The sequence below is a fragment of the Orycteropus afer genome, unplaced genomic scaffold (assembly GCF_000298275.1).
Source record: "Orycteropus afer afer isolate SDZICR_OR568_19922 unplaced genomic scaffold, OryAfe1.0 scaffold00109, whole genome shotgun sequence".
Taxonomy (NCBI): Eukaryota; Metazoa; Chordata; class Mammalia; order Tubulidentata; family Orycteropodidae; genus Orycteropus; species Orycteropus afer.
In genome coordinates this window covers 3,548,337-3,572,768 of record NW_006921696.1, presented here as the reverse complement: position 1 = coordinate 3,572,768, position 24,432 = coordinate 3,548,337, and the positions used below count along the sequence as shown (strand labels likewise).

Below are 24,432 nucleotides of genomic sequence, written 5' to 3'. Positions count from 1 at the left end.
ATAGGTTTATCAATGAAACCCATTCTGAGAAATTGCATTTGGAATATTTAGGCCAATTAGCTTCTTACCAAATCCCCTACAATCACCTGGCTTTGTGGGAAACAGGCATTTGCAGAGGCAACTACACCCAGACTGAATCAATGAGTTTGGGAACTGGAACTGGAGAGACTCCTGAACCTCAAGAAAGACTGAGGTTCCCATATTCTAAGACAAACCTCCAGTGCCCTCATCAAGCAACATACTTTGCCCCTTCACCATAACCTCCTAAGGCAAAAATAGATGGCAAACTAGGCAAGCAAACAGGGAACCTTAAGGCTGAGGATGAGCATAGAAGCAAAAATTACCAAGTGTATGAGAAAAATCATCCTCTCTCCCTAAAAAATGTGGCTCTTAACTCACACAGAAAAAAAACTTAGCATCCCAGGAAATCATTAAATAGCAGAAGATGTTAAAATAAGTGATATTAATATTCTCCAAAGTATGGCCATGCTCATAAACATAAGAAGAACAACAAGCTGTTACGAAAAAAGAATCTATTATGAATTCGTTAAATTAAAAGTATCATCAGCAAAATTATACTATTCATGTTAAAAATGTATATGAATGCACAGACCTATATGTAGATTTAAATGTATTGAATAAATGACTAGCAGAATTACATGTTACCTCTAGAAGTGAGAATGTAGGGTATATTGAGACTCTTGCTTTTATTCTGTATACTTATTTATTGCTTAAATCATTTATAGTGTAAATGTTTTCATTTTTATTACATTAACGTATATAATAAAAAGAATAAGATTTAATTATAATAGCTTGTAACTAACTTATCAATTACTAATAAATATGTCTAAAACCAAAAATATAAACCTGCTACCATTGAGTCAATTCTGACTCGTAATGGCCCCCATTGGGTTTCCAAGGCAGTAAATCTTTACAGAATTAGATTGCCCCATCTTCCTTCCTCAGAGCGGCTGGTGGGTTTGAACCACCAACCTTCTGGTTAACAGTCACATGCCTTAGGCATTGTGTGCCACCAGAGCTCCTTAATAAATATGTCTAAAGTGGTTATAATTTTTTTTTCTTATTTGGTGACTTTTGTAATTGTATTTACACTCAAATTTTATAATTTGAGCAATAGTAAGCTAATGACCATCCCAAATTACTAATTTGTAAAGCCCGTACCTGATCCCTCAGCATCATCCGACACAGTGGACCAGCCTGTTCTTGGAACATTCTCTATTAGTGTCTTCCAAGATACAGTGCTCTCTTGGTTTTCCTCTTACCTCTCTGATCACGCTTGAGAATTTTTTGCCTGGCAAGCAGAAGATGACCTGGTACCATCTTTTCACATGACTCTGGCTTAATCAGTCTGAGTTTACGTCATTCATTCATTCAATACAGAAAGTTTATTGAGAGCCGATTATATCTCAGGACTGTTGTGTACAGGAACTAGATGCTATAGTAATAAGATAGACAAGCTCCCATAGACCTTCTTCATTTCAGGTAATGCTAAGTCCTGCAAAGATATAAAGCAGGCATGATAGAAAGTGAATAATAGGGAGGGGAAGTATACTTTTGATGTTGTTGTTGTCGTTATACTTTTGATGTTGTTGTTGTCGTTATACTTTTGATGTTGTTGTTGTTGTTGTTGTTATGTGCTGTGGAGTCAGACCTGACTCATAGCGACTGCTCCTTGGGTTTCTGAGGTTGTATCACTATGGAAGTAGATTGCCCACTTTTGGTAGAGTGGTTGAAATGGCATCCCTGAGAAGGTGACCTTGGAATTAAGACCTGAGCAGCAGACCTAGCCAGCCATGCTCGGATCTGGGAACAGAGACATCAAAGCAAAGGCTCAAAGGTCTTGAGAATGAGCAATTTCAAGAATCATAAAGAACACCAGTTGTGGTAGACAGAATAATGGGGTCCCAAACATGTCCATGTTCTAATACCTGGAGTCTGTGGATATATTACTCTAATGGGAAAAAAAAAAATATTTTTTGCAGGTGTAATTAAGAATTTTGAGATGGGGTTATCCTAAATTATGTAGGTGGGCCCAGTAGTATAATCATAAAGTATAATTATAATCGGGGGGGTGGAGCAAGAGGGCTAAAGTTGGAAAAATAGATGTGAGGTTGGAAGCAGAGGTTGGAGTGAGTTCTTTGAAAATAGAGGAAGGGGTCATGAGTCAACCTAAAAAAGCTGAAAATCAAGGAAACAGAACACCCCTCCCCCCCTTGCAGGAGTAGCACAGCCCTGGTGACAGCTTGTGTTATTCTAAATTACTAAATTCGTGGTAATTTACTACATCAGCAATAGGAAACTAATACACTGTATGTCCAGAGTCTAGTAAGGAGTTTGGATGTATTCAGAGGGCACTGGAAAGCTACTGGAGGATTTTAGGCAAGTGTGATCTGATTTGACTTATATTTTAAAATCTCACTGTGGCTTACACTTGGTGAATGAATTGAAGTAAGAATAAAAGAAATCAGAGAGACTGGGTAGAAGACTTGCAGTCATACAAGTGAGAAAAGACAGTGGTCGACTCTGAGGCTGTTATAGAGGGTATGTGTGGAGAAAAAAACAAACCAAACCCACTGCCCTTAGTCAATTATGACTCATAACAACCCACATTGGGTTTCTGAGGCAGTAAATCTTTACAGAAGTTGATTGTCCCATCTTCCTTCTGCAGAGTGGCTGGTGGGTTTGAACCACCAACCTCTGGTTAGCAGTCAAATGCGTTAGGCACTATAACATCAGAGCTCCTTATGTGTGAAGAGGGAGAGAAATATATGTTAGAGGTCTAGCTGACAGGATTTATCTGATGGCTTAAATATGATTGAGGAGGAAGGGGACTTGAAATGAAAGGAGAGAATGAAGGATGTGGTTTCAGGCTCCAGTCTCAGCGTAGACAGTGAGAGGTAGTAGAGTACAGTGACTTAGAGCCTACAGTCTGGATCCTGACTGCTGGGGTTCAAATCTCAGCACTACTACTTAGTAATCATGTCACTTTGGGCAAGTTACTTATCTTTTTGGTCTCAGTTTCTCAACTGTAACATGGAAATAGGGCTGCTTTAAGAATTGCATAAAATATGTGAAGTTTTACTTATTACTGTCATTTTTGTGTTGATACCATTTACTGACGTGGGAAAATCTGTGTAAGACATAGATGTGGGGGAGAAGAAGTAAAAAACAATACTTTTACTCTGTTAGGTTTGAGATGCCTTTTGCGCAAAGTGGAAGTATCACGGAGGCAGTTTGAGAATGGCTATTTCATTTAAATGAGTAGAATAGTATGGACTATTGCTTTTCAAATTTGGAGGAGTTATCCAATTATTTTATCTTATTTCCTTTGCTTTAATTGACAGGAGCAGCAGGAGCCTTTCTAAAGGCTTATTCAAAGGAGTTGAAAAGAAAGGATTAACACCATTTGCTAAGGGTAAAAGAAAGAATGCAGTACTTAAAGAGATACAGGCTTCTTTCTGTTCCCTCCAATTCCTCCAATCCTAAGGATGGTGAAGATAACAATTGGGTAGTGAAGGGTAGACTATAGAAAGAGTGGCTTAACTGGGGGCGAGTGTGTATGTGGACGGGTGGAGGGCTGAAGGGAGCTGTTGGGATGGTAGGTTCCCTAGTGAGCAGGGTCTTTAAAAATAAAAAAATCTACAACCAAGATTGATCTACATAATAAAATAACCATTGAAAGATGTTCTACTGTCCCTGCTCTTCTTTTTGGGAAATGGAAAAGAGTCTAGCCATGGGAGTGCAAGCTGTGAATCTCAAGGAATTTTAAAAAGTAGCATTTTTCGTTTGATTTCAAAGATAATGTATAAAAGTTGAAAATATAGGAATACACAAAAAGAAAGTGACAGTTATATTTTGATGCATTGTTCTAGTCCGTCTTTCTAAGTTTTATATATTTTTAGCATAATTAAGAGAACATTTTATATACTGTTTTGCAAACTTTTTTTCACTTATCCTGGACATTTTGCCACGTCATTACATGATACATTCATAAATAATTATTAATGGCTACTCATTATTCCAATCTACAGAGGAATCGTAATTTATTTACTAATTCCTTGTTTTTAGAAAACCCCATTTTTTCACTTAATGTAGCCTGAAAATTCATATAGATGAATCTACTCATACACAATTTTTTCCTTAGGATAATTCTGCTGGAATTAAACTTGTGTTTTTTAAGGCTTTTGATGCACATGGCTAATTGCCCTCCAGTAAGATTATAAAGAATTGTAATCTCAGCCATGTTTGTAAATATCTATTTCTCCACTTCCTAGCCAAAACTAAGTATTATAACTTCCTAGCCAATACTAGAGGAGCTCTGGTAGCATAGTGCCTAAGGCACTTGACTGCTAACCAGAAGTGTGGCGGTTCAAACCCACCAGCCACTCCTCAGAAGGAAGATAACATAACTTAAAAAGGAAACTAATTGATGGAAAATTGTTCCCCAGTGTTTTTGGCTTCTTGTGTTCTTCCATCTATACTTCTGTCCTGGAGGAAGTGCACCCAAAATGCTCCTTGGAAGTGACAATGGCCAGACTTCATCTCACCTACTTTGGTCATGTTGTCAGAAGGGACCATTCCCTGGAGAAGGATGTCATGCTCACTTCTTTTTATCTGGAATATTTTTACAGTTCTACATTGTCTTTTTATGACATTGATATTTTTGAAGAATACAGTACCCCTCACACCTTTTTTGGTAGCATAGTGCCTAAGGCATTTGACTGCTAACCAGAAGTCTGGCGATTCAAACCCACCAGCCACTCCTCGGAAGGAAGGTTGGGCAATCTACTTCCATGGTGATAGTGCCTCTGAAACCCAAGGAGGAGTCACTATGAGTCGAATCCGACTCCACACCGGTGAGTTTGGTTTGGTTTTATCACACTTTTTTAAAATAGAATTTTTCTCATTTTGTATTTGTCTGACATTACCTCTTGCTTGGATTGAGGATGTGTATTCTTGGCCAGAATCCGGAATAAGTGATGTTGTGTCTTTCTCAGGGTATCACATTTGGAAGTATATAGTGGTCATCTGCCCCTCACTGGTGATACTAGTTTTGATCACCTGAGCAAGGTGTTGCTCCCTTTTTCCACTGTATAATTGCTGATTTATTTATTATTTTGCTTGCTGCCTTTCAAGTAAGAAGTAATTTATGAGACACTTTGAGACCATGCAAATATCTTGTGTCTCAGCAAAATTTACCTGTAGATACAGCATCTATTGATAATTCTTGCTTGATTCAGTCTTTAGCATGGTGTTGCGAAATGATGATTTTCCCACTTCTGACCTCCCTTCACATTTACTAGTCAGCCCTCAATATTCTACTGTAAGCAAGAGCCTCCCTTCTTCCAATGATTGATTGATTGACTGATTGTATTAACCCATGAATTTTGGGGATTTTTTTTCAACAGTTTATAATTTATTACTGTGCTTAATGATTTTTGGTACACAAATTGTCCCAAGATTTAGGTAGTGAGAGACCCTTCAAGTTTGCTCCAGTGACCTTGAAATGTAATCCCATCATTTTTTAAGCACTAAATGACTTTCTGTCAAAACAAAGTGTTTCAGATATACTTACTTTGTCCCTGTCTAGGAATTAGCCATCTCTCCAAGTGCTTCTGGTTCCTTTTAATGGGGAATGTTATTAGAAAACAAGATCTGGGTTCTAATTGTGCTCATTCTTGGCCCTTTCTGCAGATAGAGCTAAGTTATATCTATTTGTATAAAGGTCTATGCATATAATATGTATAAACATGCATTTGAATATCTAATAGGAGTGCTGGTGGCATAATGCCTAAAGCATTTGACTCCTAACCAGAAGGTTGATGGTTCAAACCCATCATCCACTTCTCAGAAGGAAGATTGGACAATCTGCTTCTGTAGTGATACCCCCTCGGAAACCCAAGGAGGGGTCACTATGAGTTGGATCTGACTTGAAGGCAGTGAGTTTGTTTTTTTTGTTTTGGGTATGATATATGTGCACGTGTGTATGTTACCCTACATATATAGACAGAGAATTATTCCACATTCTTTTTATAGCTGCATACATACATGCATTATATGTATATACCATACTTTATTATTTTTATTTCCAAAACGTTAATTATAGAAAAAAATCCAAAGCAAATACTACTAATTATAATTAACTTACATGAAATACAAAATATCAAAAAATAGACATAAAATGCTATGATATATATATATATATATATATATATATATATATATATGTAATTATTTTTTTTAAGTCAGGTTTACTGAGTTATAACTTCTTCTTGTTGTTGTTGTTATGTGCCATCGAGTCAGACCCAACTCATAGCAGCCGCTCCTTGGGTTTCCGAGGCAGTATCACTATGGAAGTAGATTGCCCCTCACTCCCTTGAGTGTACATTTCTATAAGTTTTGACAAACACGTACAGTCATGTAGCTATCCCTACAATTAAGACATCAAACAAACTTCTGTTTCTAGTAAAGGTAAAGTAACATGGACTAAATTTATACCCTCCTGTCTGACAGAGAAGAGCTCTGGTGGTATAGTGGGTAAGGCATTTGGATGCTAACCAGAATGTGGGAGGCTCAAACCCACCAGCTGCTCTGTAGGAAGTAGATGAAGCAATCTACTTCCATAAAGATTTACAGCCTTGTAAACCCAACGAGGGTAACTATGAGTCAGAATCAAGTTGGTGGTGAGTCTGAAACAACTAAGAAAATGATATGAAACAATGATTTCCAGATGTTGAACATCAACAGTGCAGTGCATTGATACCTGAAAAAAGCTAAACAAATGAGGTGAGCCTTTTGATTGCCATTTAAAAAAAAAAAAAAAAAAAAACCTCAAATTCAATGCCATTGAGTTGGTTCCAATGCATAGTAACTGCCACTGGGTTTCCAAGGCTGTAAATCTTTAAAGAAGCAGATTGCCTCATCTTTCTTCTGCAGAGTGGCTGGTGGGTTTAAACCACTGACCTTTTGGTTAGCAGCCAAATGCCTTAACAACTACACCACCAGAGCTCTTTAGATTACATAGCAATTCTAAATAGCTGATAGGTCAAAGAAAAACATCAAAAGGAAATTTTTAAAGTGTTTAAACTACTTTTTTTTTATTGAAATATAATTCAGATACCATGAAATTCACCTTTGTATAACTTACAATCCAGTGGTTTTTAATATCATCACCTGGTGCTGCAACCATCACTATTATCTAATTCTAGAATATTTTCATCACCACAAAAATAAACCTTGTGCCCATTAGCAATCACTCCCCATTACCCAGTCCTCCAACCCTTGGCAACCAATAATCGTTTTGCTCCTGTGAATTTGCCAATTCTGGACATTTCATATGAATAGAATTATAGAATATGTGGCCTTTTGTATATGGCATCTTGTGCTTAGCATCTTGCTTTCAAAGGTCATCCATGTTGTAGCATGAATCAGCACTTCATTCCTTTCTATACCTGAATAATATTCCGTTATATGAATATACCACCCTTCTGTTTTCCCTTTCATCAGTTGATAGACACTTGGATTTTTTTCTACTTTTTGATTATTCTAAAAAATGCTGCTATGAGCATTAGCATACAAGCCTTTGTGTGAACCTATGTTTTTCATTCTTTGGGGTACATTCCTACGAGTTACTGGGTTATACGGTAACTCTATGTTTAACTTTTTGAGGAATTGCCAAAATGTTTTTCAAAGTTGCTACATTATTTTACATTCCCACCAGCAATAGATGAGGGTTCTAATTTCTCCACATCCTAATCAATACTCATAACTCTGTCTTTTTTATTATGGTCATTCTAAACAATAATAACAACAAAACTCACTGCCATCGAGTTGATTCAACTCATAGTTACCCCTTGTTGGGTTTCCAAGATGCTATCACTACAGAAGTAAATTGTCCAGTCTTTCTTCCAAGGAGTGACTGGTAGGTTTGAACCCCAGCCTTCTGGGTAGCAGTCAAATGCCTTAGGCACTACTCCACCAGAGCTCCATATAGTCATTCTAGTAGATGTTAAGTAATATCCCATTATGGTTTTGATTTTTATTTTCCTAAAGGAGCTCTGGTAGCATAGTGCCTAAGGCACCTGACCGCTCACCAGAAGGCTGGAGGTTCAAACCCACCAGCCACTCCTCGGAAGGAAGTTGGGCAATCCTACTTCCGTAGTGATACTGCCTCGGAAACCCAAGGAGGGATCGCTATGAGTCGGGGCCGACTCAACGGCAAACAACAACAACAACAACAACAACACTAACTGAAAACTTGACATTTCAAACCTGCCAGCTGCCCTGAGGGAGAAAATGTGGTAATCTGCTTCCATGAAGATTACAGTCGTGGAAACCCAATGGAGTATTTCTACTCTGTCCTATAGGGTCACTATAAGGTCACTGTGAGTCAGAATTGACTTGATGACAATGAATAATAATATTAAAGGGGGCAGTGGTGATTCAGTGGTAGAATTCTTGCTTTCTATGAGGGAGATCTGGGTTCGATTCCCAGCTAATGCACCACATGCACAGCTACCATCCATTTGCAGTGAAAGCTTATGTGTTGCCGTGAAGCTGAATAGGTTTCAGCAGAACTTCCAGACTTAGGATGGACTAGGAAGAAAGGCTTGGCAATCTACTTCTGCCAATCAGCCAGAAAAACTCTATGGATCCCTAAGGTCTGATCTGCAGCTGATCAGGGGGATGGCTCAGAACCTGGCAATGTTTTGTTCCATCGTGCATGGGGTTCTCATGAGTCAAGGTCCTACTCCATGACACCTAACAACAATGACAAAAGCTGCTGAGTATCATATCATTATTGGCTATTTGTATATCTTGTTCTGGGAAAAATCTATTCAGCTCCTTGGCCCATTTTTTAATTGCATTATTTGTCTTTTTATTGCTGAGTAGTAAGAGTCCATTATATATTCCATTTACAAGTCCCATATTACATATATGATTTACAAATATTTTCTCCCATTCTGTAGGTTGTCTTTTTATTTTCTTGATAGTGTTCTTTGAAAACAAGATTTTAATTTTAATTTTGATGAAGTCTAATTTATGTATTTTTTTCTGTGGTTGCTAGTACTGTAGATGTCATTTTGAGATCTACATTTTGAGATTAACTACTGGTTAATTCATGATTTATCTATACAGGTATGCAGCACTTAACATCCGTCCAGTTACACATACGTCTGGTCCCTTAAGGTTGTTTTTTTTTTTTTTTTAAGGGAATGCAGCTTTCCTTTTGTTTATAATGTCCCCCTGATTGTTTTAAAGACCCCAAATCCAAAGTCTTGTAGTACTAGACCACAGGTGGGATGCAGGTAGGTGAGGCAGAGGACATGGCTGTGGGTGCAGGCTCTCAAACTCTGTCCAACAGTTAGGCAAGTAGCAGGAGCTGCAGGGCCCAGGTTGCTCTTGCTACTCATGGCGGCAGAACAGTGGGTGGAGCTAGACACACCCTGCTCGCTCCCTGCTCACTTCCTCTTACTCTGCACCTGCTGCTGCTCTCTCAGCCACCACCCCTGCCATGGCCTGCTCCTCTAGCCTCCATCAGCAGCTCCAGCAGCAGCAGCAGCAACAGTAATGAAGGCAGCTGGATGCTGGCTCCTGTAAGGTTTTAATACGATGTTCACACAATGTCCAAATCACATAACATCCTATTTCATAGAACATATCATGGATGTTAAGCAACATATACTACTACCTGTATTCTAGGAGTTTTATAACCTTAACTGTTACATTTAAGTCTTTGATATAATTTGAGTTAAATTTTGTATAGGGTGTGAGGTAGAGGTCCACTTATTTTGTGTGTGGATATCTAGTTGTCCCAACACCATATGTTAAAAAAAAATTTCTTTCCCCATTTAATTATCTTAACATTATTGTTGAAAACCAATTGACCTAACTATGAGGGTTTATCTTTAGACTCTCAGTTCTATTCCACTGAATTTTATGTCTGTCCTTATGCCAGCAACACACTATACTAATTACTGTTGCTTTGTAATATGTTTTGAATTGGGAAATGTGAATTTTCCAACTTTCTTCTTCTTTTTCAAGATTATTTTGTATTTTAAACAGAACAAATATGAAATATAAATATTTGTGGGATTCTGTCAAAGTAGTACATCAAATGAAGTTTATAGCATTTATCACCTATATTTTAAAAAAAAAGGTCTCAAATAAAAAATTCAAGTTTTTAACTTAGAAGCCAGAAAAAAAAAAAAATAAAAAATAAATGAAACCCAGAGTAAGAAGAAGAAAGAAAATAATGAAGATCAGAGAAATCAATGAAATTCAAAATGGAGTAACAGTACAGAAAAATCTGTGAAATAAAAGCTGGTTCTTTGAGAATATCAGTGAAATTGATAAATGTCAAGCTCAAGATCAGGAGGAAAAAACAGGACAGACATAAATTACCACCATCAAATCAGAGGAAGGGGATGTCACTAAAGATTCTGCAGCTATTGAAAGGATAATGAGGAAATCTTATGATAACTCTATGCCAATAAATTCAACAATGTAGATTAAATGAACAAATTTCTTGAAAGACACACAAACTACCAACACTCACTCAAGATGAAATGCATAACTGAATAGCCTTATAGCTATTAAAGAAATTGAATTAGTAGTTTTAGAACCTTTGCGCAGGAATGGGTGAGACAGAGAATGTGACTCTTACGGGGTTGCACAAAGAAATATTGTGGTAATGAAAGAGTTCTGGATCTTGATGTAGAGGTGATTGCATTAATCTACACATGTAATAAAATTGCATAGAAATATACATACATATGAATACATTTAAAACTGAAATCTGAATAAGCTCTGTGGATTGTACCAATTTCAACTTTCTAATATTGCACTGTCATATGCAAGGTGTTACCACTGGAAGAAATTAGGTGAAGAATATTCTGGACTTCCCCTGTACATTTTTTGCAACTTCCTGTGAATCTGTGATCATTTTTAAATAAATAAATAAATAAATACACCACCAACAGGAAACCTTCCTATAAAGAAAACTTTGGGGCCAGATAACTTCACTGGAGAATTCTACATAATATTTAAGGAAAAAATAATACCAGTTCTATATAAGCTCTTCCAGAAATGGGAAGAGGAGAGAATTACAATTAATTCTATGAGGCCAGCAGTACTGGCCGGACAAATTATCAGAAAAAGATAAAAAAATAAAATCACAGTCTACTGTCCCCTATAAATAGCTGTAAAAATTCTAACAGGATTTTGACAAATTGAATCCACAATTATGTAAAAAAGATCATACATGCTGACAAAATGGAATTCTTCCCAGTTATGCAAGGTTGGTTTAAAATTCAAAAAATTAATCAATGTAATTCACCATATTAAAAGACTGAAAATAAAGTGATTATCTCAACAGACATACAAAAAACACTTCAAAATATAGCATCCATCCCTGGTAAAAAATTCTGTACAAATTAGGAATAGAAGGTGCTATGGATTGAATTGTGTCCCCCAATATATGTGTTGTAAATCCTAACCCTCATACCTTATATCAAGAAGCTCTGGTGATGTAATTGGGTAAGGCATTTGTCTCCTAACCAGAAGGTTGGTGTGGCTTAAACCCACCAGCTGCTTCATGGGAAGAAGATGAGGCAATGTACTTCCATAAAGATTCCATAAAGCCTTGGAAACTTAGTGGAGATCACTATGAGCTGGAATTGATTCATTGGTAGTGAGTTTGTTTTTTAGTTCGTGGTTATAATTCCATTTGGAATGGGTTGTCTTTGTTATGTTAATATGGCAGTATTAGCATAGAAAACCAAACCAAACTCGCTGTCATGGAGTCAATTCCAACTCACAGCAACACCCTTTGGGTTTCTGAGACAGTAAATCTTTACTTAAGTAGATTGTCCAGTCTTCCTTCCACAGAGTGGCTGATGGGTTTGAACCGCCAACCTTGTGGTTAGCAGTCAAATGCCTTAGGTTTTAAATCAATCTCTTTTGAGTTACAAAAAAGCAGATTAAGCAAGCAAGCAGACATGGTGTTTTGGTTTTCTGTTGTTGTTGTTAGGTGTCATTGAGTTGACTCTGACTCACAGTGACCCTATGTACAACAGAACGGTACACTGCCCGATCCTGTGCCAGCCTCACAATCATTGCTATAGCTGAACCCATTGTTGCAGCCACTGTATCAGTCCATCTCATTGAGAACCTTCCCCTTTGTCACTGACCCTCCACTTTACCAAGCATATATCTTTCTCTGGGGAATGGTCCCTTCTGACAGCATGACCAAAGTAAGTGAAATGCATTCCGGCCATTCTGGCCTCCAAGGAGCATTCCAGCTGCACTTCTGCCAGGACAGATTTGTTAGTTCTTCTGGCAGTCCATGGTATTTTCAGTATTCTTCACCAACACCATAATTCAAAGGCATCAACTCTTCTTTGGTCTTCCTTATTCACTGTTCAGCTTTCCCATGCATATGAGGTGATTGAAAGTACCATGGTTTGGGTCAGGCACACCTAATCTTCAAAGTGACATCTTTGCTCTTTAACACTTTAAAGAGGCCTTTGCAGTAGATTTGCTCAGTGTAATACAATGTCTGATTTCTTGGCTGCTGCTTCCATGTGTGTTGATTGTGAATCCAAATAATATGAAATCTTTTGACAACTTCAATCTTTTCTCCATTTATCATGATGCTGGTCCTTGGTCTAGTTGTGAGGATTTTTGTTTTCTTTATGTTGAGGTGTAATCCATACTGAAAATTGGTCTTTGATCTTCATCAGTATTGCTTTAAGTTTTCTTCACTTTCAACAAGCAAGCTTGTGTCATCTACATATCTCACACTGTAAATGAATCTTCCTCCAATCCTGATGCTGCACTCTTCTTCATATACTATAGCTTTTCGGATCATTAGTTCATCAGCATACAGATTGAATAAGTGTGGTGAAAGGACATAATCCTGACACATAACCTTCCTGATTTTAAACCATACAGTATTCTCTTGTTCTGTTCAAATGACAGCCTCTTGGTCTATGTACAGGTTCCTCATTAGCATAATTAAATGTTCTGGAATTCCCATCCCTTGTAAGGTTATCAATAATTTGTTATGATCTGCACAAATGCCTTTTCATAGTCAGTAAAACACAAGTAAACCTCTTGCTGGTATTCTTTGTTCTCAGCCAACATCCATCTGACATCAGCAATGATATCCCTCATTCCAGATCCTCTTCTGAACCAGCTTGCATTTCTGGAAGTTCCCTGTCAATATACCACTGCAACTGTTTTTTAACTTTTTCAGCAAAATTTTACTTGCATGTGATATTATTTGATAATTTCCACATTCTGTTGGACCACTTTTCTTTGGAATGGGCACAAATACCAATCTCCTCCTGTCAGTTGGCCAGGTCTCCCAAATTACTTGGCATAGATAATAAGTGCCTCCAGCAATGCAGCTGTTTGTTGAAACATCTCAATAGGTATTCCACCAATTCCTGGACCCTTGTTTTTTCCCTATTCCTTCAGTGCAGCTTGGAATTCTTCCTTTGATACCATTGGTTCTTGATCATATGCCACCTCCTTAAATAGTTGAACATCAACCAATTCTTTTTTTGTACAGTGACTGTGTATTCTTCCATTTTATCAGGTGCTTCCTCCATCATTCATTATTTTGTCCATTGAATCTTTTGATACTGCAACTCAAGACTTGAATATTTTCCTTCAGTTCTTTCAGCTTGAGAAATTCTGAGCATGTTCTTCCCTTTTGGTTTTCTAACTCCAGGCCTTTGCACATTTCATTATAATACTTTGTCTGCTCGAGCTGCTCTTTGAAATCTGTTCAGCTCTTTTGTCATTTCTTCCATTCTCTTTAGCTACTCCTTGTTCAAGAGCAAGTTTCAGTATCTCTTCTGACATCCATTTTGGTCTTTTCTACACTTCTTGTCTTTTTCTTGCCTTTAGCTTTCTTCGTGTATAATGTTCTTCATGTCATCCCAGAGCTTGCCTGGTTTTTGGTCATTGGTGTTCAGTGCATGAAATCTATTCTTCAGATTCTGGATTACTTATAGTCTAAAGAATTTTATTGTTGTTTTAAGCTGGCGGTTAGTTTGGTTGGCTTTGACAAACTGATGCTAGGATGGCAGCTCAAATTTCAGTTAAGTTATTCTATCTTTAACTAGGATGCTTGGAGTCCTCCTGGTGCGTGTGTAGTTCAGGGCTCAGCCTCAGATTTGGACAGAGTTTATATGCAGTATTTGAGGCTCCCTCTCTCTGGTTCTTTCCTATTCAGGATTTCCTTATCATTTTCTGGCAGTTGTAATTGTCCTAAACTCTGTCTTCTGAGTCTTCAGGCCAGAAAGACTCAGTTTTCTACTAGAGTGTTTTTGTTTGTTTAAATTAAGCTTTTGTTGTGATTTGGGTGAAAGTTCACAGAGTAAATTGGTTTTCCATTTAACAGTTCATACATGTTTTGTTTCATGACATTGATTGCAAGCTCCACAGTGTTAACATCATTCTTCCCACTTCCTCTCTGTGGTTACTCTTTCCCTTTGCCTTTCTTTCCTACCCATTCCTGCCTTCTGAGCTTTATCCCTGGTCAAACGTTGGCCTTTTGATCTTATATGGTTGATTGTTCTAAGAAGTACATATCTTCCTGAGTGTTACTGTTCACCTCATAGTTCTGTCTATCATTTGACTGAAAGTTGAGCCACAGGACTGAGTTCAGTTCTGGGCCTGAAAGGTGACTAAGGAGCATAGTCTTGGGGGTCCCACCATTCTCTATCAGACCAGTAAGCCTGGCTTTTTTTCTTTTTTTTTTTTTTGAGCTTTGTTCTACATTTTTCTCCCAATCTATCCAGGATATCCTATTATGATCCCTTGCAGAGTGCTTGGCAGTGGTAACTGGGCATCATCTAGTTCTTCTGTTCTCAGGGTATAGAGGCTGAGTTTCACATGGTCCACTAGTTTCTTGGACTAATTGTTTCCACTTATCTTTTATTTTCTTCACTCTTCTTTGCTCCAGATGAGGAGAAACTAACAGTTGCACCTTAGATGGCCACTTATAAGCTTTAAGACCCCAGTCGCTACTCACCAAAGTAGGATGTAGAACAATGTCTTTGTGGACTGTATTATGCCAATTGATCTTGATGCACCTTCCAACTATGGTCCTGAGCTCATAAGCCCAGCAACCCACTGCCTCAAGATGTTTGGTTGTGGGTAAGAGATTTTCATATCTTTGCCCCCATTAGTTCTACTGTATACATGACATTTTTACAGCTCATACATATACTTACGTAGAAATATCATCTGACAAACCTATATATGGTCATGGGTACAGTCTTGTTCAGCTACCCATCCCTGATCATCTTGCCTGTCTACCTATGTATCCACTCATTGATTAATATTTGCTATTGTTGATAATGCAGTAATATGTATGTAATTGTGTTTACCTTTGTTGTCTGTACCTTTTGTTCGCCTCTCTGTGTCTTTCTTTTCCTTAGTGATAGTGTGCTGGGCACTCACTATTTGTATATTGCCTTTCCCTTCACCCATATTAATATGTGTCTCTTACCTACTTAGTAATTTTCCCTCCCTTACCCTTCCATACCAGGTAACCATCAAAGAATGTTTCTTTCCATGTGGGTTTCTATAATAGTGGACTTATAAATTTTCTTTTGTAATTAACTTATTTGACTTAGCATAATGTCCTTCAGTTCATCCATGTTATGAGGTATTTCATGATTCTTCACTATAATGAAGAATCCATTATACTTTATTGTTGCAAAGTATTCCGTTGTGTGTATGTACCATGGTTTGTTTATTAGTTCATCCATTGATGGTCACTTAGGTTGTTTCCATCTCTTCACTATTGTGAATAGTACTACAATGAACATGGGCATGCATGTATCTCTCCGTGTCCCAGCTCTCACTTCTTTAGGACATACACCTAGGAGTGGGGCTGCTGGATTGAATGGTATTTCTATTTCCGGCATTTTAAGGAAGTAACATACTGTTTTCCACAGTGGCTGCACCACTTTACAGCCCCGCCAACACTGTATGAGAGTTCTAATCTCTCCACACTCTTGCTAACAGTGTTGTTCTCTGACTTGTTAGACTTTGCTATCATTGCTGGGGTCTATTAGAGTTTTTTCTGTCATTCATAGTGCACACTGGAGCCTGCGCTCAGACTTAAGACTATTTTAAAATAAACACAAATATAAAACTAAGAACTGATCCCATGCTGTCTCTTCATTCCAAGTATTAGTTCTTCTCTAGATCTGCCTGTTTTTCTTCACTCTCTAGTGCCTTCACATAGTTCTGGGTTTGTGGTTGTTTTGTTTTTAATATTAATACTGTTTTGTTTTCAATATTAATCCTGTCCAGAGTTTAATCTTAAAGGAACTTAGTCTGATAGAAACTTACTTGGCCATTACAGAAATAGACTAAATGTTTATTTGTTTAAGGAAATAATAATATGATGATGCTAATAAATTATTTCAAAGGATTAATAATATAATGATATAAAAAAATTAACTATTTTGAAATAATCTACTTGGATCTCTTTTGTATTGTTTTAGGAAGAAATCTAATGAAGCTGATGACTGTCAAAGAAAACTTAGGAAGCTGAAGTTTGAATCCATTATTTCTGAGTCACGGTATAAATTGCAAATTTTTTTAATTAAAAATTTAATCATTGAACTTTAAATATTTTATTTAAAATATACTTTACTTTTCTTCTTGCATTATACCTAATTTGAGTTTGTAATATCTTGTAGTTTTTTTGTGGATTTTGCCTCATGCCTAAATAGGAAAATTTAACATCGCAGAATTATCTACTTTCTTAACATATTTAATTTTAAAAAATTTAAAGTAATACTCTATAATTTCAAGTGGCCTTTTCATTTATCTTTGATAAACATAAAAATATCATATCTAACACTCAATGGTGTTTTGTTTTGTTTAATTCTCTTTTAGTAACACTAGACTGTTAAAAGAAAAAGAAGACTCTTTAACAGCTTGTCAACAGACATGTAAAACTTTACAGGAACAACTGACTACAAAAGAAAGGCAAGAAGAAGACATAAAAAGAAGAATTAATCTTGCAGAAAATGAACTTGAAATAACAAAAACTCTTTTGAATCAGACAAAGGAAGAGGTTGTAACACTAAAAAATGAAAGGTACAGTCAAAAATAACTTCTTACAAAATATTTTTAATTCACTATTCCATATATAAGAAGCTTTAGTGATACAACTGGTTAAGTGCTCAGCTGCTAACCGAAAGATCAGCCATTTGAACCCACCAGCTGCTCCACAAGAGAAAGATGAGGCAGTCTGTTTCTGTAAAGATTTTTGTTGTTATGTGCTATCGAGTCGGACCTGACTCATAGCGATCCCTCCTTGGGTTTCCAAGGCGTTATCACTGCAGAAGTAGATTGCCCAACCTTCCTTCCGAGGAGTGGGTGGTGGGTTTGAACCACCAGCCTTCTGGTTAGCAGTCAAGTGCCTTAGACACTATGCTACCAGAACTCCTAAGAGACGAAACCCCCACCCCGTGGCACCTGGCTGGAATGGCTAGTGGGTTTGAACTGCCAGCTTTGGGTGTGGCAAGTGACTGCCTTAGGCCTGAGGCCATCCAAGGAAAGCCTGTGGAGCAGTTCTCCCCTGTCAGTATAAGTTGGCATTGACTCAATGGCAATGGGTTTGGATTCCATACATATTTGAAATATCAAGATCCTATATTATAATAATAATAGAACCACAAGACTAAAAAAGTATTTCTCATGAGAGTTTATGACATCCCACCACCTTATATCTCAGATGATTAAACTGAAGCCCACTGAGGTTAAATGACTGGCTTAAAGTCACACAACTAGTTAGTAACAGGAGAAATGGAACCCAAATTATACTTTGTATTAGATTTTTATTAAAAAGAATCAAAATAGACTATGTGTAGTACTTGTATTACTTACTGAATTTCACCTGGGCCAGTGATTGGTGGAATTCTATAATTTTCCAACAAAACCAACACATTTTTTAAAAAATTATTTTCCCCTTTTATTGGTTATCTGAGCAGTTAATATTTTATCTAGAGTGCCTCATTTCCAGTGATGCCAGATTAATTAGGCTTAACTATCTACCTAGATGAATATGAAGACCACTTCTTCACAGTGGTCATTGAGAAGATGCTACCTTTGTTTAAATGTTTTGGAACTCTTCTTTGAAGACTGGCTTAAGTGACCATTCTTTAGAATAACCTCACCATGACAAATCTTTGTCCTTTGGGAATGGATTTAAATTTTTAAACAATCTCATATAGGTCCAGTGAAAATGAGTCCAGTGAATATGATGGGAAATTAATCTGAGGAATACCAGTTGAAATAAAAAATAAAGTAAAATGTTTTCTTCTTTCTATGCTTAATAAACTATCTCTGGCTGCAATTTGAAGAGGGAAGTTTTATGAATGTTTTGAGGATTAGCAACATAATTAAAATAAATAAAAGATGTTGCTGTGAAATAGCATACCCACTTGATTGTATATTTTTTGCCATCTTTTTTTTTTTTTTACTTTCATGTGATTATAATCATACCTTCTATTATAAAGATTGAATGAGGATAATTTCTATAAGCTTTTAGAAAATAGAGACATCCCTGAACTCTTTCTTTCTCTCAATTTGCTCTCTCCTTTTCTTCTGTCTTTGTCCTTTTCTAAAATTTTTTGTTGTCTGTGTTTTAGTCTATACAGAAGCAAGCATGATATTACCTAACCATTTTGTGACACTAAGTTTATTGACATGATATTTGTCACATAATAAAAGCAAAAATGTGCTTCTGTACCAACAAATTGGTGCTATATACTGAGCAAATAATCTGAGAAGCTGGACTATATGAAGAGGAACGTGGCCATCAGGGTTGGAGGGAGACTTATTAACAATCTGCAATATGCAGATAACACAACTTTGCTTGCTGAAAGTGAAGATGACTTGAAGCACTTACTGATGAAGATTAATGACTACAGTCTGCAGTGTGGATTACACCTCAACATAAAGAAAATGAAAATCCTCACAACTGGACCAATAAGCAGCATCACAATAAATGGAGAAAACATTGAATTTGTCAGAGATTTCATATTACTTGTTTCCACAATCAAAACCAGTGGAAACAACAGCCAAGAAATCAGAGGAGGTATTTCACTGGGCAAATTGGCTGCAAAAGACCTCTTTAAAGTGCTGAAGAGCAAAGATGTCTCTTTGAAGGCTAAGGTGTGCCTAACCCAAGCCATGGTATTTTCAATCACCTCATATGCATGTGAAAGCTGGACAATGAATGAGGAAGACCAAAGAAGAGTTCATGCTTTTGAGTTGTGATGTTGGCAAGGACTACTGAAAGTACCAGGGACTACTAGAAGAACTAACAAATCTGTCCTGGACAAAGGGCAGCCAGCATGCTCCTTGGAAGAGGGAATGGCCAGACTTTGTCTCACCTACTTTAGTCATAATGTCAGAGAGAATTATTCCCTGGGGAAGGACATCATGCTTGGTAAAGTGGAGGGTCAATGAAAAAGGGGAAGGCCCTCAACAAGATGGACTGACACAGTGGCTGCAACGGTGGGCTCAGGTATAGCAAGGATTGTGAGGCTGGTGCGGGACTAGGCAGTGTTTCTTTCTGTTGTACACAGGGTCGCTGTGAGTCAGAGCTGATTCAACAGCACCTAACAACAACAACCAACAACGAATTATCATATAATCATAGAATTTCTCCTAAGCATAAGCATTATCTTCTTCTTTGTCCTAAGCTACTTTCAGATTGTATCCACCTTGTCCTCTACTGTATCTCCAGGGCCCAGCACATGTATCCACTCAATAAATATCTGTTAAATGAATAAATGAATGACTTGCTTTGGATAATTCAATCAGACAACAATTATTTGCTGAGCATTTACTATATGTCAGGTACTGATTAAACAGTCAGTTACTAAGTGGAAAGTTGGAGGTTCAACTTTACTTAAAGGCATTTCAGAAGAAAGACCTGGTGATCTACTTTAGAAAGATCACAGCCATTGAAAACCCTACTCTGAAACACATGGGGTAGCTGTGAATCAGTTTGATTTTAGTACACTCAGAGAATCTGAGGTAGTCCCTGTCTAGAGCTTGTATTCTAATAGAAGAGATAAACTGTTTGGGGAAAAGAAAAAAAAAAAACTAGAAAACTAACTAGAATAGTTACAGATTTTGATAATGGATATGAAGTAAGTAAAAGGGTATTGTAGAGACTGATAGAAGGAATGCTACTTTGAATAGGGTGGTCGTAAAAATGACTTCCAAAGTGATACATAAAGGAAGACAAGTGAAAGTTACCATATCAAGTGTCAGAGAAGAGCTTTACAAGCAAAGAATGAGCTTGATGGGTTCCAAGAAATGACATGAGGGCAAAGGGACTAGAGGCACAGCCACTGTGCATGGAAGAAGCAAGGCCAAATCACTCAGGGCCTCGCAGGCCTTTAGGAGTTTGGGCATTATTTCAGTGGAATGAGAAAAAAACATTGAAGGGATTTAACAAGAGCGGTGACACTGTGGAAGGATGGCTCTGGCTGCTGGGTGGAGAAGGTATTGGCAGTGGGCAAGTTAGGCCATGTATTTTTTTGATATCACAGGATTTTATTTATAGTTAAGCCTAAGAGATGTGAGAAAAATGAACATCTCTAGCTCCTACCCCCTGCTAGTTTCTCTTGGGTTATTTAAGTGTCTTACCCAAATGGATGGTAGCAAAATAGCCAGGGCTTACTCTATGATGAGCCAAAAGGAATATATTAAAGCCAGGTTAAAAAGACATCCTGGAGAACAAATGACATTTTAGACACTTTTGATATTACTGTCCAAACCTGCCTTGAAACTTTGTCTTCCTTTGGCTTCAGGCACAATATGTTATCCAGTTCCTTGCCTGTTGCTATTTTGGCTCTTTCCTGGTCCCTTCTGCCATTATCCGGAGCTCTGGTGGCATAGTGCCTAAGGCATTTGACTGCTAACCAGAAGGCTGGTGGTTCAAGCCCACCAGCCACTCCCAGGAAGGAAGGCTGGGCAGTCTACTTCCTTAGTGATACCGCCTTGGAAACCCAAGGAGGGGTCGCTATGAGTCGGATCCGACTTGACGGCAGTGAGTTTGGTTTGGTTTTTTGGTTTCTGCCATTATCTGACAGCAGTCACCTTAAGGTTTATGGGTGAACTTTGCTTTCCTCTCCCCACTTTTTTTTTTTTTTTTAAGTATACTGACATGGCTCTCAACTGAGTGAGTTTGCTCTTAAAGCTTCTAATCAAGAAGCACCCAAGCAACCTCTGAAGATAGGTACCCTTAAGCAGATAGATGTGTAGAAATCCCTTCACAAGAAGCTGGGCTCAAAAAAAAAAACTTCTAAAACACTGATCCTTGGCTACCCCCCGAGATTCTAGTTCAGTAGGTCTAGGTAGAGCTCAGGAATCTGCTATACAACAGGGTCACAAACCACTGACATGGGCGTGCTCTAACCACCCAAGCCTCCGGGGCTGCTCACCAGAAGCCAGAGCCCGGCTCATTCCAGTAGCAGTGTGTGTGTCTGTAAATCCAGGCAGCCTGATACACAGGCTGCCCCTCCTCTCCAGACCTCCCCACCGCAGAGCCCTTGCTGCGGTTGTCATTGGGACTGTTATGAAAACTGAACAACTTAATTGAGAAGCTATGTTGTTTCAGAAAAGGAGAAAGAGAATATATAAAAAGTCAGAACTGATGCTAGAAAGACTGACAGAATTTCTGGATTTGGAACAGTGAAGAAAGTTAGTGACTAGGAGAGATGCCATACATTACTACTAATCTATTTAATTATTAAACCTTGTTTTCTTATTCCCCCCTCCCTTATCTCCACACACCCTGCCCCTGTCCCCCAACTAAAGAAATTCTATTTAGGAGAGAAGAGACTTCTAGGAAGGGAAGTAGGTCCTTTGGGATCATGAGATATAAAGTAGAGAAGATCTGGCCAGCTTGGTCACAGACACCTTGGAACTGATGACGAGAGGGCTTTTGTGGAGGGGGAGGAATGCAAGAAGGCTTAAGGGCAGTGCCAGAGAAATACGTGGCTGTTTTTAAATTCTGTGTAAAGAAAGCACTCAGTTCTCATGCTTCTGGGCCACAGGTCTCTGCGACCAAGCCCAGAACTTCTCCCAGTGCCAATGTGTGACACTACTTTAGGTGTATTACTGGTTAAATACAGTTCTGTGCTCTGGCCTGGGGGCCTAATCTCATCTTTGTGGAAAAAAATATCTTTATGGTAAAATGTGTTCTAAATTCCCTATAACTAAACTACAAATACATTTTAAAAGAATATACGTGTTTAAGCTTGGAGACTGTCCACATATAACACTTAGAGAAATTCATTTATTTGCTCACGTGTGGCCTACAACCAAAGTGTTGGAACACACAGCTGTTTATAACAGGTTCTCATACACCCTGCATTCCCAAAAGCTATATTATCCATATCCCAGTCAAATATAGATAAATATCTCAGAGCAAATACAGATAAAAACTTCCCCTGATCTACTTGCTCATAACATGATAGAGTAGTGAAGAACATTAGAGAAAAAGCTTAGCTGTAATATCAGTTAGGTGCAAGCTGCTTGCACATAAAGTATTCTGTGAAATGAATAATGTGTATCTGTGTCTATTTATTTATAATAGATGTCTATTTATTTACAATAAATGAAGTTTACTTAATTTCTCCCTGGCCCCTTGAAGAGTATCTTTTAGGCTACAGTGATATAGCCCAAAGATATTCCCCCATAACAATTTCTCTTCCTATTCTCTGCTCCTCTCCTCTCTTCTCTCTTTTCTGTTCATTCTTGCTTTATTTGAAGGCTATATAAATCCTTGCTCCAGAAAAATACACAATTAGCAAATTATTTCAGGAAGTTCATAGTATTTCCCATTTCCCCATAAACGACATGATCCCATGATGAAACATGTTTGCTTTCTCATTCTCTCTCCATCCTTCCCTCTCATCTTCATCCCCTCCTTTTTTCCCTCCCTGTTTCTTCCTCTAATGCTCTCTCACACTCAATACACAAATTCCACAGTTATAGAACCCTCTGAGTGCTTCTGTGGACATTATCTTGTCTTCACACTACCCTATGCCATGGAGTACATGTACATTGTATGTGATGCCATGTACTGTGGTATAATATTCAGTGAAAAGGATTAAGTGGGGCAGAAAGCCAGCCCCAGATCCTGCTTTTTGACCTCTTGCCACAGGGGAAGGGCTTGTTTTTCTTGCATAAGTGTGCCATCTCTCCTTCTCATATTCAGCGTCCATAGATCTGCCCCACCCAGAGGGAGTACTTTTTCTAATTCACCAGCTTAGAGGCAAAGCCATTTTCAAATATTCACGGAGACAATGGAGCAGTGGTCCTCACCTGTGAACCAGGTATTATTATGAACATTTTGCTGATGAGAAACCCAAGGTGAAGCATATTTCTCACTCAGGGTCACATATGTGGCAAAGACAGAAATCAAACTCCATTGTGTTGACCAGCCCATGTTCCCTTCACTGGAGTTTGCACAGTTCTCTCAGTACTAAACTGCTGACTTTTGTCAGCTTTTCTCAGTATGACTTTTCTGTCTCAACCATTGTTGTAACAGTGAGTCCTCAGGAGACTCCCAGACCTACCAAAAAAAAAAAAAAAAAGAATTCTGGTGGCGTAGTGCCTAAGGCACTTAACTGCTAACCAGAAGGCTGGCAGTTCAAACTCACCAGCCACAAATCACCAGGACATATCATAATCAAACTCACCAAAACCAAAGATAAAAAAAGAATCCTGAAAGCAGCACAGGAAAAATGAAAAGTTACCTACAAAGGGCAACCAATAAGACTAAGCTCTGATCTCTCAGCAGAAACTATGCAGGCAAGGAAGTAATGGGAGTGTATATATAAAACGCTGAAAGAGAAAATTTTCCAACCAAGAATTATATACCAGCAACACCGTCCCTCAAATACAATGGTGAAATTTGGACACTTCCAGATAAGCAGAAATTAAGGGAATTTGTTAAAACCAGACCAACCTTCCAAGAGATACTAAAGGGAGTCCTTTGAACAGGGAACCAATAATAGCAAACAACAACCAACCAATAATACACATGGAGACATAATCCAGAAACCAACCCAGTTATGGAAGTATCCAAAGTAAAATAAGCTTACAAGATTGTAAACAGGGAAACAGAGACATCAATTGGCAAATAAAGACATCCACAAGTGAAAAAGACAGAAGAAATAATGTAGTTATAGAACTTCTAAATGGTGAGGAAGTCAAGAGAGTTGCAAGGTAGAATGGACTGTTCTAAACTCAGGGAGAAAATTATAAATCACAGGGTAACCTCAAAGAAAAATGATAAACCTCCACACCACAATAAAAAAGAGGAAAAGCACAAATATTTAGCAA

General features: G+C 37.9%; 1 protein-coding gene across 1 annotated transcript in view; it reads left to right on the top strand.

Annotated features, from left to right (window-relative positions):
* LEKR1 (leucine, glutamate and lysine rich 1) overlaps nucleotides 1-24,432 on the top strand; it is a 332,736-nt gene that overhangs the window by 213,131 nt on the left and 95,173 nt on the right. Inside the window, exons 7-8 of the mRNA XM_007943551.1 lie at nucleotides 16,554-16,631; nucleotides 16,951-17,154. Of these exons, the coding sequence (XP_007941742.1) occupies nucleotides 16,554-16,631; nucleotides 16,951-17,154 (282 nt within the window). The remainder of the gene's footprint in view (nucleotides 1-16,553; nucleotides 16,632-16,950; nucleotides 17,155-24,432) is intronic.